The 19196-nt window shown below is 39.8% G+C and overlaps 1 protein-coding gene across 7 annotated transcripts in view; it reads left to right on the top strand.

Annotated features, from left to right (window-relative positions):
- LOC131575367 (dual specificity calcium/calmodulin-dependent 3',5'-cyclic nucleotide phosphodiesterase 1C) overlaps nt 1–19196 on the top strand; it is a 141876-nt gene that overhangs the window by 45794 nt on the left and 76886 nt on the right. For all 7 annotated transcript variants that reach the window (XM_058830739.1, XM_058830738.1, XM_058830740.1 and 4 more), the window contains 2 exons: nt 16170–16283; nt 17149–17331. In XM_058830739.1, coding sequence (XP_058686722.1) covers nt 16170–16283; nt 17149–17331 — 297 coding nt within the window. The remainder of the gene's footprint in view (nt 1–16169; nt 16284–17148; nt 17332–19196) is intronic.

Raw genomic sequence — 19196 nt, 5'->3', positions numbered from 1 at the left:
TCCATGGACTAGACCATTGATTGACTGAAGCTACAGGTATTGGAGGAGATTTAATTCTCAGTAACTGTCTAGCTTCATTCTGTACGGCTCAAAAAGTTCAGGACAAGGAACTCTCAGTTTACTAATACCAGTGTTTTATATCTTGTTGCAGTCATCTTTGTGTAATACGTATTTTTCAAACCAGAGTAACAAATGCAGTCAGTGTTCAGTATCACAGAGGAGGGAATTAATTCTTCTGAGCTAACGAACTTGTCTTCAGTGATAATGGCTTTTGTGTTACAACTGTCTTGTCACTGAGGATTACAATTTGACCCACACACATCCTGCTGTTTACTTGATGTGAAATTTAAATCCAGTAATTCTCAAGAAAGCATAGGTTACTAGAGTCAGGTATTATTAGTTGTATAAGTAATGGCTTACACTTACAAGTTTCTGCTGCTGTCAGAGGTTAGGTTATGACTCAACTTCTGTTTGGGTACATTTTAATTAAAAAATGTAGCCACAAAACCTGAACACAAACCTCAAACATGCCAAGAAATTAATAATGTCACTATGAGACAGCTAATTCCTTAGTAATACTCACAAATTCTGGTCTCTCTGTAGCTGAGGTGATGAGGACCTGTTTTTCTAACATAATTAAAAATCATCTTTGTACTGCATTTTTCTGTCATCTTCCATGCTTAGGGAGATGTAGAGATTTCTTTCAAAATACAGGAACTTCATAGTTTTTTAAAAAAGAAAGAGGTCTAAAGATTGATTTGGAGATTTGTATTTAATCCTGGGACCTGCTCCTTGACCCAGGAAAGTCATTTGCTTACTCTCCTCTCTGTGGAGGATTTACTCACCAGGACTGTCTCATTGAGATCAGTGCTGCCTTGTTTCCATGCTGATGCACCTGTTTCAGGGTCAGCTGGGACCACACAGTCCTGGAAGGTGGAAGGATTTGTTCATCAGCTGAGGGAACTGAAACAGGAAGCAGCTGGGAGCCAGATAGTGGTAAGTCTGCTCTACTGCATGATCAGAAGTACTAAGTGATTGGCTTGACATATAACATAGCTTGCAGCAGTGTATACAGAGATGACTTTTTTCCACCTTATTTTTGGTTTGTTTTTAAATGAGTTGTTAATTCTTGTCCAACACTTCGAAGCTGAATGGAAATATGAAAACAGGTATCTCTAAAGAAGATATTTCTATGGAATTTAGAGAAAGAAAAATGTTAGGTTAAATCTGTGCTTACACTTGCCTTAATCTGGTGATTTCAGTGGTGCCCTTCTGTTCTCTGATGATTTGTGGAATACACAGTGTTTCATGTTGTAGATAACTCCAGCTCAAAGCTGGGACATGTTGGTTTTAATAAAATGCATCTAATCCTTAGAGCCATTTAACATCTGGAAAGCAAGTTGTTAAAAACCTAAAGTACATGTAATCCTGTGAGCTGCTCAGAGACTAGAAGAGGAGCTTTTTTCTTTATGGAGTGCTTTAAAGATGTGAATTCCTGTGATATTTAGTCTGGAGTGCTATTCAGGTTGTTAGAATTGTCTACTAGGTGCTGGATGAACATGTTTATAGCATTGTCTATCATGTTCTTCATTTAACATATTTATAGCTAATATATATTTAGAAACAGAGAATGACAATGAGTGTAAGAATAAATAAGCATTCTGTTTAAGTGTACATAAATAGAAAATGCAAGAATATATGAACATGTACAATTAAGATTTTTCCCTGGATGTATGTTATTGTCCTGGTTAATGAAAAGGACTTTGATCTTCTCAGCAATATACTGGTAATCTGTGTGTTCACAGATTACCCCTTAGCTGGTAATATCATCAATATGATATTTTTTATTTTTACTCTACCAAAAAGCTGAAAAGTGAGAGCTGTTTGATTTGTTTTATTAAACAGAAGTATATAATTCTCAAACCCTACAGCTAGACTTACAGACATTCATCACATCAGAAGTCAGACACATAGCTGAATACAATATAAAATAGTATTTTTAATTCATCCTTCAGGTTGCTAAGATGAGCCCATCTTCCTTCCCAAAATTTATCTTTTTACTATTTTATTAATCATGATAGCAAACAAAATTGCACAGCCTGTTTTTTGACATCTTTCTTAAATTGATTTCACTGTTATAGCGTCTACTCAAGCTTTCTTTTTGCTTCCTTTCAAATTATAGTTTATAGTAGGGATACACTGCCATAAAATATTCTTTAGAAATTACATTTAGAATTGTGTGATATGTAGTAAATATGCATTTACTCCATCTGTGCTACAGAGCAGTGTATTTGAAAATACATTCTACCAAAAAAGCTGTTTTGTTTGGTTGCACAGGAAGTTGGGAAGCAAGAAAGATCAAATGTCTTAAAAATTAGAAGACAAACTTCAATATTTTTAAAAGTTGCAGGAATAGTTATATCAAAATGATTCCAAGAGTCACAAAATCAGCTACCTTGGAAAAGACCTGTGAGATCATCAAGTCCAACCTATGACCTAACACCACCTTATCAAGTAGACCATGGCACTAGGAGCCATATCCAGTCTTAACATCTCCAGGAATGGTGACTCCACCACCTCCCTGGGCAGTCCATTCCAATGCCCAATCACTCTTTCTGTGAAGAGCTTCCTCCTAATGCCCAAGCTAAACTTCCCCAGGTGCAGCTTAAGGCTGCATCCTCTTGTCCTGTCAATGGTTGCCTGAGAGAAGAGACCATCCCCCACCTGTCTACTACCTCCTTTGAGGGAGGTGTAGAGAGTCAAAAGGTCTTCCCTGAGCCTCCTCCAAGCTAAACAACCCCAGCTCCCTCAGCCACTCCTCATAGGACTTGTGTTCCAGACCCTTCACCAGCCTTGCTGCCCTTCTCTGGACATGCTCCAGCATCTCAACATCCTTCCTAAACTGAGGGGCCCAGAAGTGGGCACAGCTCTCAATGTGTGGCCTCACCAGTGCTGAATATAAGGGAAGAATCACTTTCCTGCTCCTGCTGGCCTCACTATTCCTGATACAGGCCAGGATTGGCCTTTTTGGTCACTTGGGCACACTGCTACCTCATGTTTGGGCTGCTGCCAATCAGTAGCCCCAGGTCCCTTTCTGCCTGGCCACTGTCACTCTGGCCCCAGCCTGTAGTGCTGCCGGGAATTGTTGTGGCCAAAGTGCAGGACCTGGCACTTGTCTTGTTAAACTTATTTAAAACTTATATTTTTGGATTCAGTTCATCTATATGTCCTGTCCAGGTCTCTCTGCAGAGTTCTTCTACTCTCCAGCAGATTAACACTCACACCCAACTTAGTCATCTGCAAATTTGCTAATGGGAGATTCGAACCCTTCATCCAGATATCAGTAAAGATCTTAAACAGGACCGGACCCATACACAGATCCCTGGGAGACACCACTGGTGACCGGCCACCAGCTGGATGCAGCACCATTCACCACCACTCTTTGGGCCTGGCCATCCAGCCAGTTCTTAACCCAGTGAAGGGTGCTCCTGTCCAATCCATGGGCTGCCAGATTTTTCCAGGATTATTCCATGGGAGATGGTGTCAAGGACTTTGCTGAAGGCCAGGTAGACAACATCCACAGCTTTCCCCTCCAGGGAAGGTTTCCACCAGTCAGGTCACCTGGACATAAAAGGAGATCAGATTGGTTAGTCATGCAGGTCCCTCCTAAATCCATGCTGGCTGGGTCTGATCCCCAGGCCATTCTGTAGGTGCCATGCTGTGATCACACTAAAGATGAACTGTTCCATAATGTTGCTGGGCACTGAGGTCAGACTGACAGGCCTGTAGTTTCCTGGATTCTCCTTTTGGCTCTTCTTGTGGATGGGTATCACACTGGCCAGCTTCCAGTCATCTGGGACCTTCTTGGGTAGCCAAGACTGATAATAAATGATGGAGAGCAACTTAGTGAGCCAGCTCCCTCATCACTCAGGATGGGTCTCATCAGGTTCTTGTGGGCATCAGAGTAGCTCAGTTGGTTGCTAACAGCTTCCTCCTGGATTACATGGGTTCTATTCTGCTCCCTGTCCTCATCTACTAGCTTAGGAGGCCAGTTGTCCTGAGAAACACCTGTCTTATTGTTGAAAACAAAGGAAAAGATTTTAAGTATCTCAGCCTTTTCCTCATCTTTGATAACTATATTTCCCTCCATGTCCAATACAGTCAGGTTTTCCTTACTCCTCTTTTTTCTATTAATGTGTTTACAAAACTGTTTTTATTATCCTTAATAGAAATGGCCATATTAAATTCTAATGAGCTTTTGCCTCTAATTTTCTTTCTGCATAACTAACAACACACTTAAACACTTCCTGACTTGCCTGCCCCTTTTTCCAGATGGGACACTTTTTTTTTCCCTCAACTTCCTTCAAAAGCTCCCTTCCCATCCAGGCTGGTCATTTTCTCTGTCAGCTCATCTTTCAGCACATAGGAAAAGCCTTTTCCTGTTCCCTGAAGATTTCTTTCTTGAAGTATCTCCATTCTTCCTGGATCCTCTTTTTTTAAGGGCTGGTTCCCAAGATACTCTGTGAATCAACATCCTGAATAGGTCAAAGTCTCTTCTGAACAGCATGCAGCCATCCATTGCAGCACTCCAGTCATGCTCCTCTTGTTTGTCACCTATGTTACATGCTTTAGTGTACATGCACTTCATCTGGGCTGCTGATTTCACATCTGACTCTGGCTTACCACCCTTAGGCTCTTCTCTGGAAGCCCTGGTTTAATCCCCCCACCCCAGTCCCACTTCAAACTCAGTTCAAAACCCTCTCTGTCTGCCCTCCCAACTCATGGGCTAGACTCCTTTTGCCCTTAATTATGACCTCTGTTCTATTTTACATAATGGAAAGACAACAATGCACCAACATAGTCAGCAGTGATTAAATTTGGGGCAGGAATAATGTGGGGTTTTTAATGGAATTTAAAGCACTTATTAACCTGCATAAGTGTGTTCAACCAAGTTGTTCACCAGGAGAGTTTCATAACAAGTAAGTCGACATGGAAAGCTAGAAAAATGTCTTGCTTTCTTCTGAATATTTCACTCTAGAAATATGATAGAGAAAATAAAGGAAAGATTACTTGTTCAGTTTACAGTGAAAAATGGTTTTTAAATTCTCTTTTATTTTGCTCTTGTCTTTCCTGTTTGGGGAAACAAGAAATCTTTTCCTCAGTTAGTTATAATAAATAAATCTTGAAATAGGGTTTTCTTCAACCTATCCAAAATGGATCTTTTCCAGCTAAGAGACATCCGTTTTTATATATGTAATATAAAAGAAAATTTATATCTCCTGGAAAAAGTCAAACCTCAGTACGGAGAAGGTAAATTATAAACTATGGATGTACTATTGTTTTAACTTGAAGGCTTTGCCATCAGGAGGGGAGGCTGGAGACATTGCAACTGTAAATATTTCGAATTAAGGGGTGTTGAATGAGAAATGCTCTAACTCTGCTTCTCTGTAATAATGATTTAGTGACAGTTAACCATTAACCTTGGGTTTCAGATGTTTGGAAGGCATAAGAAGCATGGTAACAGCTGCCTGTCATTCTCATCTTTGTTAGTCCCAGCATTTGTTCTGTACATTTAGCCCAAATGATTTAAGAAGAAACAGGGTCTTAAAGAGAACTTCCATAGCTCTTAGGCTCATTTTAATACAAATGTTTGACATTTGGATTTTACCTATCATTCAGATTTTTTATTTTGTCTTTTCATGAGTTTACCCTTGCTTTGACCAGCTCTACTATTTGCTTCCTCAAATCATGAAACAGGGTGTTAAGATAACTGAAAGAAAGAAATCTGCTTATGGGATAAAAGAACAGTGTTAGGAATGACATTGGGAAGATGCAATGATAAAGACCTCATGTTTGGGAGTACAACAACAACCAAATACATAATCTTAGCAGCACAGTACAAAAGTGAACATAATTTTTGAAACCTGTGGAGGAAAATGGGTAAAAAAACAAAAGAAGAAGATTATGTAAAGAATACATAACACACCAGATTGGGAAGGTTTTATCTCTTTTTGATAGTGTAATTTATTGCAGCAGGTTGCCACTCTTGACTTTCCAGTAGTAAACAGGTATGGAGATAAACATTACACCCATGAAAGACTGGTTTGATGTGGCTTTGGGGCCTCTTATCAGACAAATATAGCATCCAAAAACATTGCAAATTTTTAATGTCTTTAAAGCATTCAGTATCACTGCTACTTGGGAGCCCTGAGGTTTAGTAAAAGTTGTGCTAGTACTGATACCTTTCTCAGTCTGTTTCTGTACACAGTTACTACTCAAAACTCTTAAAGTCTCTAACCATTTTTTCAAGAGGGTGATCACGTGTCACTTGTGTATAAAAACCCTTGTTTTAAAAGGAAAAGGATAGTATCTTTAATAGATCATTTGGAGAAAATTATTTCCCCCAGGTAGGACTTCTGGTCATTTGGCCACTCAGAAACTGAGTTAGGGGCTCCAGGGGTCGGTGTGGAGCATTGCCTCCATTGTGCCAGGGATTGGCAGGCTCTGCCAGGCTGGGATACTGGCTCTGAGGGGAGAGTGTGTACAGGGCAGTGCACTTCTTTGCCAAGGCAAGGCCCAACCTGCCCCTTCCCCCTCTGCATGCATCACAAAATGTCCTGAGACATCAACCTTTCCAGTCTCTCACAGCCTGTTTGATTGCAGTGTATGTTTTACAGTGTAGGATAACTTGGGAGATGGCGTTCATGTTTGTGTCCACCCCTCGAACATGAGCCTACCTCATTGGTATGTTGCACCTCTTCCTTGATGACCTAAGATATCATGGGTCCACTAAACCAGAAGTAATTAATGCTTATTATGCTGTCAATCCAGATCTACCTATCTATTGTTTTGGTGTTCTTCAGTAGCCCAACTGTTGGGTGTGTGTGTGCATCTACATGATATACTTTTACAGCCAAGTTCTCTACCTCTGCAGAGATGTCTTGCCACATTTCTGCAGCCCAGATGAGTTTGCCTGTGTGCTGCCAATTCATCTTTCTCTCCATAGGTCTAACTATCCATGCAGAGCACTTGCTACCATCAACAAGTCAGTGTAGGGGTAGAGTGCTGGCCATTTTTCTCTTTCAGTCATATCAGTAAAACCCAGCTGGACAGCTTTCAGCTCTGCAACCTAACTTGATCCACCTTGCCCTTTAATAGCTTCTGTGACTCACTGCATAGGACTCTATATAGCTTTTAATTTTTGATGTATGCCTACAATACAGCAGGAATTGTCAGTTAAGAGGATGTATCACTTTCCTTTTTTGGGTGGTTGATGATATGGTGCCTCCTTAGCAGATGACACCTTTTCCTTCTTGTCCTCTGCAGACAGCCCACAGTTTTCACCCTCAGGCCAATCTGTGATGATTTCCAAGATCCCTGGGTGACTAGTTTCCTGTTCAAGCTTGCTGTGTGATCAATGTGATCCACTTACTCCACGTAGCAAAAGTGGCATGACGTGTAGAAGGGACTTTCCTTTTAAACATCCAGCACAGCAGTGGCTGTCTGGGTGCCAAGAGGAGCAGTGTTTTGGTGCCAATCACTTCTGAAGCAGCTTGAACCCCTTCATAAGCAGCCAGTGTCTCATTTTCGGCAGGGGTGTAGTAGGCTTCACCTCTTTTATGTTCCCAACTCCGCAGCTACTGCATGAACAGTCTCCTGTTTAATTTGTTAAAAAGGTTGTTGATGTTAAGCACCCCATTTTAAAACATTCTTCTTCCCAGTCACTTGATAGAGACGGCTTATGATCTGACAGTAATCTGCAACATGCATTCTCCAAAAACCCACAACACTGAGGAAAGCTTACTTTTAGCTGGTTGTTGGGGGCATAGCTGCAATTTTCTTGACCATGTCCATTAGAATCTGATGATATGCCATTTTACCCCTAGAAACTGATATTCTTGGGCAGGTCCCTTGACTTGACTTAGCCTTATGGCAAAACCAGTCTTCAGGAGGATATGAATTATCTTCTCCCCTTTCTCATAAACTTCCTCAGCTATTTTGCCCACGTGATGATGTCATCAATGTACTGCGATGTTCTAGAGCCTCACCCCTTTTCCAGCGCACTCTGGATCAGTCCAAGGCAAATAGTGGGGCTGTGTTTTCATCCTTTGGACAGGTGAATCCAGATGTACTCGACATCCCTTCAGCTGACAGCAAACTGTTGCCTGCACTCTCTTGCTAAAGGAAGGGAGAAAAATGCATTAGCGAAGTAACAATGGTGGCATCGTTTTGCTGTCTTGAACTCCAATTTGTACTGAAGCTCCAGCATATCCACAGCAGCACTCAGAGGTGGTATGATTTTGTTCAGGCCATGATTAGTCAGCCTCCTCTCTCCGTTGGACTTATGCACTGTCCATATAGGGATATTAAAGGGTGGCTCTCCAGTTCATGAATCATCTCATGGATAAAGGTCATGGTTGGTGTGGTATTGTTGATGATGCACTGTTGTGGTAGATCAGTACCTGTTGTTCTTTGACATTCAGCAGTCCCACAGCAGAAGAGTCCTCTGAGAGACCAGGCAAAGTATTCAGCTGTCTAATTTCCTCTGTCTCCACAGCAACTATCCCAAAAGCCCAATAATGCCCTCTTGGGTCCTTGAAATACCCTCTACAGAGTTAATCTATGCTAAGGACACACAGGGCCTCTTGGCCAATCAGAATTGGGGTGTTTTTGTCATTCATTCCCAGTCAGGTTTGCTTCAGCTCCTATCTTGTCAGCTGTCACCCCAGAAATAGAGACAGATTCTGCCCCTACAGATCTTGATGGCATCAGGGTACCTTTTGTAAAGCCTTACACTCTTACAGGTCTGATGCACCAAGCCTTAAGATCCACACAGTCCAATAGATTGAATTGTCCCTTTCCTCCTGCTGGAGGCAGAGCCCCTCTAGCTCTAGACATAGTAGTAATTGTTCATGTCTTGTAAATATGAACTTGAGCTCATTTCAAGAGGATCAGAAATAACATTCAGCCCTTCCATTGTGTCTGACAACTTGCCCATTGGAAATTGGAGCAGCATTTATCCTTGAAGAATTTCCTGTGGTCCTTCTCAACTCACACACCTGTTCTGCTAGGACAGAGGTGGGTTTTCCATCCCACTTCCTCATGTCCTCTCTGTGGTCATACAGGTAAAAGCAGAGGTTATCTTGTGGTATATACTGTCTCTTGACAGCAACTGGAATGGTTGCCCCCAATTAAGTGTCTACTGAGACCTTGCAAACCATGCTGCTGTTCCTTTGCTTCCACACTTCACCCTCCCTCTGCTCTCTGTGGCAGGCTGGACAGGAGAACTGGAGGTACAAAAGGTAAAGGTCATGGGTAAAGAACAATTTACTGGAAACAGCAGTTTGATAAGAAAACAAACCGTAACAGCTACAATACTAAAAACAGAAGTGAACAAAAGAGAGAGATTCACATGCAAAATGCTCCATGCAGAGCCAGACCAAACTGCAGCCACACACCCTAACCAGAGAAGACCTCTTAACCTTGTAAGAGACTCCCTTTTCTGCTGGCAATGATGTGAGTTGATACTGAATAACCTCCAGGTTCTAGCTATGTTTCCTCTTGATTACTGCAAAAATCATCCCTCTCCTTGCTGGAACTAGGACAAGTTTCAAGTCCCCTTCCATAAGCATGGACTTCTTCCCCTAGATCAGATTTCTCAGAGCCCTATCCAACTGCACTCTTGATGTTTTCAAGTATGGAGCATCCTCAACTTCTATGGACAACCTGTCCCAATACCTCACTACCCTCACAATAAAGAATTTCTTCTGTACATCTAACCCAAATTTCCCCCTTTGAACCCATTACTTCTTGTTCTATCTCTAGAGTTCCTGATGAAGAGTCCCTCTCCAGCTTTTCTGTAGTTGCTCTTCAGAATGGAAGGATGCTACGAGGTCTCTGTGCAGTCTCCTCTTCTCCAGACAGAAAGCCCTGACTTTCTCAGCCTGTCTTCATATGGGAAGGACACTAGCCCCCTTATTGTCTTTGTGGCCCTCCTCTGGACTTGTTCCAACAGTTCCATATCCTTCTTATGTTGGGGGCACTAGATCTGTGTGCAATATTCCAGGTTGGGTTTCACAAAAGCAGAGTTCAGGGGGAATCACTTCCCTTGACCTGCTGGCTGTGCTCCTTGTGATGCAGCCCAGGATTTGATTGGCTTTCTGGGCTGTGGCTCATGCTTCACTGCTGGCTCATGTTGAGTTTTCCATGACCTGTCACTGCCAAGCCCTTCTTCACAGGACTTCTATCAATCACCTCTCTGCCCAACCATTACGTGTTCCTGTGATTGCCCCTACACAGATGTAGGACTTACACTTTGCTTTATTGAACTTCATTATGGATGCTAGCTCTTCTGCAGGGAGCCTGCAGAAACTGCAGGCCCCATAGCTTCTCAGTCCTGCCTGAGAGCTAGCCTGAGAAATTCATGGGAGGATTTGAAAACAATCCTCACAGACAGAAAACAGCCGTGCCAGGTGCTGTTTGTCTGTCCCGTGTTTTCTTGGCAAGAGAAAGTCAGAGGGTGTTGTACACCACTGACCAATGATGGTGATGTAGTGATTTGCTAACCAATAAGAGTTTCCTTTCTGTACTTTCCACGAACCAGTCTATAAAACAAGGCTGAAGCAATAAACTAGGGAATTCTCCTGTTCTGACTCCATGACAGTCTGTGTGGTCTCTTTCCAGCCGTTCCTTAATAGAGCAACACTTCATGAAGTTTGCATTGGCCCACCTCTCAAGACTGTAGAGGTCCTTCTGGACAGCATTATTGCTTCTCTTCATCATATTGACTGCACTGTCACAGAGCGTGGTGGCATCAGTGAACTTGCTGAGGGTGCAATCTCACTGTCCATGGCCAGCAAAGATGTTGAACCCATGTCCACTTGTTAAGATGCATTGTTCCTGAGATTGGAGGAAGAGATCCTTGAATATTAGCTAGCATTCTTGAGCCCTTCTGATCGCCAGGGCTTTACCACAGGGGACTCTATGACATAGGTCTGCAAAGATGCCAAAGTCTGCTCTTCTAAGTCCAGGACGCATGATCTTATTGCATACGGTTTTATTATATGTGTCATATGTTATCTGTCTATTGTACATGAAATACATTTATTGACAGTTTATTTCAGGCACCTATTTTTAAACATGCAGATTAAAAATTGTAAAGTTGGTGTCTGATGTGTTATAACGGAGGCTGTTTTTTTTATAAAAGGCAATAGTGGTTTGGAAAACACTTAATTCTGGAAGATATAATTTGTTGTCTTTGGATGTCATTGTCAACAAATTCAATGATTTTGTGCTTGAACAGCTCCCCAAAACAACTAATTCACACTAACATCTCAGAAAGAACTAGTCTGCCAACAGGAAGGCTTGCTTTGGGAAATATCAATTTGAAGATTGCTTGTTGTGAAAAAAGAATATAGCAGCCTTTCTTTCTCTCCCACATCTGAAATTTATCCTTTTTCAGCTCTCACATTTATTCAGTGGAATGAGTCATCTCACCTCATCTTATCCATCTGAAACCACACTGACCACCTAAGATAATCTCCTGGCTCATTTCTCTCACTAGTGAAGGAAGGCAGGCACATCAAAGAGGCAGTGCACCCCTTCCTGAGAAAGTATATGACAGGCAGATGGTTTATCATTGATATCCACCTCCAGTGACTTCCATGAGCATCCGTGTACCTGATTTTTCTAATCAGGTGTATTTTGTGCTAGGTGAAGCACTTGAATAAAAAAAAAAACCCCAAAACACGACCAATCCTTTTAACTACTTATATTTTCTCATTCAGTTCCCAAAGTTTGGAACCTGTGAATGGGGGAGGTGTTTGCATATTGGAGGAATGCACGTCCTTTAGAGTTTTCAGCAGCAGGAGAGGGAGACTGATAATTTACAGGACCTGGTCCTGAGGAAGTGCCTAGGCTGTTGTTTTATTGAAAATCATTAAAGCAAAAGTTTGCTACAGTTTCAATAGGCAGGAAGGAATTTATAAATGGAAAGTGAAACCTAAACTATTTAATTCTGTTATAGTTGACTAATGTTGTCAAAAGTTTATCTGAATCAAGGTGAGTTGAAACAAGATTTTTACCATTATCATGGGTTAACTTCACCTTTAAAACCGAGTGAAAAAAAAGAGGAAGTTGAAGCTACTGGTGACTGATGGGAGTTTTTCTTCTTGACCAATTATCAGTCATTTCAAGAATTGACAGCAGATCTGACCATTAAAAAGTGAATTCAACTTGTAAACACTCCCTTAAGAAGTACACTCAGAGCTGTCTCGTTCTCTTTTTGTTTCCGGCTTTGGAGAGGTAACAAGCTCCGTCTTAGCTTTCCCCCCCCCTCCCAGGCCCGGGACAAGGCCGCAGGGGGGGGGGGAAGGAGAGAAAAGCAGTTTAGCAGTTTTGTTTAGTTTTCAAAGTCTGTTGCTAGACTGAAACCGGACACTATGAACTTTTGTAGCTTTCTTCTTTTAACTCCTTTATTACCTAAATAAACAACAGATTACTCCTTTTTCTTAGAACAGACAGAGAAAGAGAGACAATTAACATGTAAGACATCATAAACCTACTAGAAACAGTGAAGAAAAGAGTTAAGTTTAAATAAGAAAGAGAGAAAAAGAAGATGCTTGTTGCTGAAAAGTCTTTCTGTTGCAGCTATGGAGATGGACAGTAGTTTAAAGACTCCTTTAATTCATGGCTAGAGTATGGGAGGAATAGAGTATTCAAAGTGTGGACTTTAAAGAAAAGAAAAATGATTATGATCCTGTGAGTTGCTGGAACTTGCGAGTGAAGTGAAGATTTTAAAGCCTTAAAGGAGCCAGGGAGATGGCTGTTTTCCAGGAAGGCTCACAGGGACAACTGAAAAAGATTTCTGCTTTGAATCACTTATCCTTAAAAATAGCATCCCTAGATTCAATTTGACCCATTGCACACCTCAGAGTGGTGTGAGATGGGAGGAGTGGACTCTAGAAACTCCATGGATTAGCAGAAAGAGACTTCTGTTTCTCTACGGGGACTGATGAAAAGACTCTAAAATTGAAACTGTTTTTGACCACCAAGATTGTAAAACTTTTTTTTGTCTCTATGTTGTTATGTGTACAAAGAAATGATCAAGTAGTGAAAAGTAAAAGGGTTCTCTGAAAGTTTATTTTGGTATTTTTATTCTAGTAGTTTGTTAATAAACTGTCTTTATTCCTTTTAAGTTTTAAGCCTGTTTTGCTCTTATTTTAATCCATATCTCTAGCAAAAAAAAATAAATAAGTTTTTATTACTAGCTTGAAACCACGACAACCATCCTGTGAAGGCCACTGAATTTATCACTGTTGCACTTTCATGCTTCTTATAATAATAATAAAAAAATGATTACTTAAAATTTTCATATTTGTATTTTTATTCAAAGGGAGAATGAAATTTCAGGAAACATGAAGAAGGCAAAGAAATTACTTGGGAAATGGCATATAAATTTTTTTTATTAAAATACCAGTGTAGCAGTACTGTGTGTTTGCTCTTTGTGAGCACATGTTTTTATTTTGTCTGAATGTTGTTACTTGCATATTTTTGTATGCAAAAGTAGTATAGAATATATACAGAAGATAGCTATCCAGCCTAATACAAATTCACTGGGTGACAGGCTATCAGTTACCCTATTTTCAGTTTCATTTTGGGTATTACTACATGAGCTGGCTTTCTAGGTTGTATCTTTTCCTAAGTGGTATATATATATTATGTATATATGCAGAGCCTTAGATTAAGATGTGGCAGACTGTGGAATGAATAATACCTGCTGACTGTTGTAAAAAGAGATGGTGAGCTTCTGGGTTACTTCCTGTGCATGCTGTACCTCTTCCACCAATCTTCTGTTGGAATGGTTTTCAGGGATTACCTCTCTGTCCAGCTGACTGAAACTACTGCACATGTTCATTACATGCATAACCACATGTAGTCTGCTCTGGATACTTTTGCACAGTTCTGTGTGGTTTACAGGTTTTTTACAACCCAACAGGCAGACAGATACTGTTGCAGGGCATCTGTCACACCCTCTATGTGTTCATGCTTAGATAGTCTGCATATGCTGTCTAACTCTGATATGACTCTCAGAATACTAGATTTATCAAGTTTGTACAATTATAGTGAGATGGCAGATGCATGCCTATTTCTGTGTAGGAATTCTTTGATACGTCTCACTGCTTCTCAAACTTAGTGAGAATTTCTGACCATTAATTATAGTGGTTTTCCAGAAATGAGCAAGGAATGTGCTGAAGATCAGAAGGCAGGGTTTTGTCTTTCAGTTCATCAGATGTTTACCTTCCAAACTTCAGGAGTTTCTTCATCTTTTTGTGTGTGTATATTGAAGCTGGCTTTTATGCAGTCAGGTCTACTTCTGATTACTATTTTGTTAATTTATAAAGTTTGTTGTTGATTTTACTTTTTTTCTTTTAAGCTATTTGAGCTGGCTCTCAAAGGAATGTTATCACAAATGAGTAGATCTTAGAGTTGACTGCTAAGATCATTAACTGTTAACCCAGCACTGCCAAGCTCTTGCTAAACCATGTTCCTAAGTGCTATAGGTGAATTTGGTTGAATTTCAAAATTATTTCAGCCACCTTGAAGCAGAATTTTTCAGCTAATTAATTTGCCTGGATTCCCTTCAGTACATTTAGGATTATTAAAAAAAACCCAAATACATGTAATACATTAAAGGCAAACTATCACCAGGCTCTTATTTAATACAATTAATTGGGAGCAGCTGCTGTGACTCAATGAATCAGCAACAGTTAGAGATACTGGATGGTAAGACAAAGTGTAATTTTTTCATATGATGGTGTGAAGAACAACTGTACTTCTCTTTTTGTAAATGATTGATGTGCATAGTACTTTGCATGATCTTCTTAAATGAAGAATGTTGGTTCCATGAAACAGTCATTACTCTCTGTGGTATTATTGAACATGAATTTTGAATGAGTTGCAGCATAAAACTTCCAGATACTGGTATCAATTAAATAAAAGTCTGGAAGAGCCAAAGGTCATATTATTTCTGTAATATTGACTCCTGTGGCTTGTGTACAATGTTTCTGGTAGCTAGTTAAGGGGTCATATCTGCAGACTCCCCATACATGGAATGAAAAAACAAGGAGGCATATAAAGCAATGCTTACTGTTTAGATGTGAAAGTAGTGAGTTCTGTTTAATATACATGGGATAATCTAAGGGTGGCTTCTAGATGTAATGAAAATCATGGTATTTTCTAACCTTGCATAGTATTCCTTTAATAGTGTTTCTAAGTATTCTCTAGTACAGTTTTGCATGTTTACATCAATCATTAGGAATAACAGTCATTTGTTAACAGACTATTCAAGAGATTCCTTATGACTGGATTGAAATTGTCCTCTCTTAGCTCCTCTGTTAAATTTCAAGGGATTTCTATTTTCACTTATTTCAGTTTTGAGTAGGGAGAGCTGATCAATGGAAGAGATTGTCCTGCCCTGCTCTGCACTGGTATGGCCTCACCTTGAGTACTGTGTGCAGTTTTACGCACCACAGTGTAAGAAAGATATTAAACTATCAGAAAGTGTCCATAAGAGGCCCACAGATATAGTGAAACTTCTGGAAGAGAAGCCTTATAAAGAGTGATTGAGACCACATGATCTGTTCTGACTGGAGAGGAGTAGACTAAGAGGAGACCTTGTTGCAACCTTCAACAATCTCATGAGGGGAAGTGGAGGAGCAGATATTGATCTCTTCACTCTCATTACTAGTGAAAGGACTCAAGGAGTCTGAGTTCAGAAGCCTTTGCGCAATGCTCTCAGGCATATGATGTGATTCTTGGTGTGTCCTGTGTAGGGTCAGAGGTTGGACTCAGTGATACTGATGGGTCCCTTCCAACTCAGCATATTCTATCATATTCTATCTATAGCATATCTATTCTATCTATAGCATATCTATCATATTCTGTGACTGTATGATTCTGTGATAACTCATGGACTCACATATTATCATTATAACTGATCTTTGAAAATTAATTTTTGTTGACTTTATGTATGTTGCTTCAAAAAACTTGTAGACTTCCAAAAGTTTTCACCTGTCAATGTGTATGCTAGGTCTCATCCTGGGAACTGACACTCATTCTCAACCTATTTTGCTTTATACTAATAATATTTTTGCTTTCTTTTTCTTTAGATTGCGGTCTTTGGTAAATCAGTTAGAGAGAGGGGAAGCTTCAGTTGTAGATCTAAAGAAGAATTTGGAATATGCAGCGACTGTTCTTGAGTCAGTATACATTTGTGAAACTAGGTGAGCTAACTACTGACATCAACACTCTTATGTCCAGCACCAGTAGTAATTTACATGTCAATTGTGAAAGTTGGTTGAGTCAAGATTTATTACTCATAGATAATATTGTTTTAATCATTAGAATATTGTATTCTGTGTAGAACAGATCTTCAATCCTTCATTTAAATGCTTCTTTCAGTTTTCTGGGACAGGGAAGGAGATCAAAACCAATCATAAAAGTAATATATTTTTTTCTCAGAGAAATGTTTTCATAGTAATTGTGTCCTACATTTTCTGATAGTTTCTAAATTTCTACTCAATTATTTATTATAAATAATGTTAAATTTTTCACTTGTATGATGTCTTTGAAATGAAAGAAAAAATTGCCCATGACAGAGGTAGACTGGTAAGACACTGCCGAAGAGTTCACCTTGTTGGTTACATGCCATTTACCCAGTGATAAATGCACTTGTAGAGTCAACACAGATGACAAGATCTGAAGAGGAGAAAACTGTAAGTCAGTAATTCAGAAGCTAGAAATTCATTCCTAGAAATGACCATAAATTACCTTTGAAAGGCAGAAAGTTCAGAAATATTGATGAGCTGAAGATGCAAAGTCAATAGATGATCATACAGTTGTGCTTCAAAGGACTGATAATTCTTGTTTCTCAGTCTAGTAGTGAGTTTCACAATCTGAAATGTAAGTACATAAGAGAATAAACAAACAGTTGAAAACTTGTACTGTTGTGTTTTATTAGGGCTAATGAATCAAAGACTTTTAACAGGCTGCTTTAATTAGAATATATGTGAGTTTCTTTTTTTGTTAATAACGTTGTAGTGCTCTCTACGGAAGTCTGTTTACCCTTCTGTTTCCTCATACTTCTAGGCGTTTACTGGACACAGAAGATGAACTCAGTGATATCCAGTCTGACTCTGTGCCATCAGAGGTCCGTGACTGGTTGGCTTCTACCTTCACACGGCAAATGGGGATGATGCTCAAAAGGACTGAGGAAAAACCCCGGTTCAGGAGTATTGTCCATGCAGTGCAAGCTGGGATATTTGTGGAAAGGTAAAGTGTCATGTAATCAATTTGTTCTAGTAACTACCCAGGTACTGCAGATTTCACCTGTAGTATGTGATGGCACAATGACAGGAGGTGGAGGAGAGTACCTTAGGCCAGAAGACCTCAGAGCAGAGTGGGTCAGACTCAGGGTCAGTGGAAGACTACTGAATGAAGAGCACTTTAATGTGCTTTTGTTAATGTTTCTACATAGATTTAGGTAACCCCTAAAAACTTGGGATTTAGTAAAAGATTGTAAACTGAAACAATACCTATTCCCCTGTTCTTACTGTTCTTACTATTACAGATGTAATAGCACACTTGGTATAATTTTGACAGACAATATACACTTCTGCATAGTCCTAGGTAAGGAGTGACAGCATTTAAAATTTGGACAGATCAAACTCTTCCTTGCTTCCATTTACCTCTGTGGTCTGGTATTTCTTATGAAGAAGTGCTAAGATACAGAACAAAATCCTTTACCATACTATTACTGGAATGAACTATTGATCAAAATGGATGTGAAAATTTTGGAGCTCAGGGAGGATTTCAAAAAAGCCATTGAGTCCTCTCAGCCTTCCCTCTTGTGATTTACATCACAACCTGTTGCTAAAACTGATTTTACTTTTTTAACCCTTTAAAACATTTATTAATTTCAATTTGGACTCACTTCTAATCTTACCTTTTCTTGTCAAGTAACCACTCTTCACTGACCTTCTTTGTTCAAGCCAGAAATAGGGCTGGCACATGTGAAACTGTCAGCATTTTTCGGACAGCCTGAAAGACAGCAGCTCTCAGATCTCTGGGAGTAATTTTGCAACAGCAAAATTCAAGTCATGAATGGAAGAGCAGAGCACCTTTCACTGTTCAACACAATTGCAGTGACAGCCTAACAGTCCTCTGTGCAGGAGGTTATACATATCAGACAGTGGATCACAGTCCACACAGACACACAGAAGCCTCCTTTGTCATGACTATGGCCAATATTTTTATCTGTGCACCAAAGTTACTGTACATGTGTTAAGAGTGGCAGCAAATTGAAATAAGACTAAACCTCTAATTTCTCCTTGGGGCAGATTTCTCTAAGGTTTGACTGGCTATTTGTGAATTAATCCTTACTCTCAACATGTAAGTAAATGCAGAAAGCTGCCTCAGAAAGCTGTTTTCCAGCTGACCTGGAACACTGTGACAAAAAGAAGGAAGTATTCAAATATAATATGGCACAGGAGGAGGGTTGTGATTTTCCTGAGCTAAGGGAAAGGGGTTTTACTTCAATTTTCTCTTAAAATAATGCTATGGAGCTTCTGACTAGAGAAAGGAAGGGACAAGAAATTCTGTGATTTCAGAATGGGTGAATATACGTCTCCAAAGCGGAATGACTTTTTTCAGTTCTGAGTCCAGAAGATGACAAAGAAAAATGGCAGTGAAGGAAAACTTTGCACAGGATCATTTCAAGTGGGAGAAGAGAGCTTTCTATCATTTTCTTTTAATCCTACAGTGCTTTAGGGCAAAAAAGGGTGGTCTGTGGAAAGACATTCTAGCTTTGACAGATTTTCTGCATTCACCAAATCCTATTAAGCACAGTGTGTTCTGAAAACAACTAAAAACTTGTACATACATGATAATCTGTTTAAAATATGCTTTATGATCAAGTTTAAATTCTGGTACATTACATACTTTGTTTAGTATAGTTACAGATGTTGATTATTGCCTTGTTGTTTTTCTCTCATTCCCTGAAACACACACATACACATGGCAAACACCCAAAAGGTTTTGCACTAATCTTGAAAACATACAGACAAAAGTAACAGCTGTATCACACTGGAGTTGATTCATTGCATACAAATGGTTTCTGAAGTACACTCAGAATTAGC

Source organism: Poecile atricapillus, chromosome 2 (assembly GCF_030490865.1).
Source record: "Poecile atricapillus isolate bPoeAtr1 chromosome 2, bPoeAtr1.hap1, whole genome shotgun sequence".
In the NCBI taxonomy this organism is placed as follows: Eukaryota; Metazoa; Chordata; class Aves; order Passeriformes; family Paridae; genus Poecile; species Poecile atricapillus.
The sequence above is the reverse complement of the archived record's forward strand: the minus strand, read 5'-3'. Positions and strand labels throughout refer to the sequence as shown.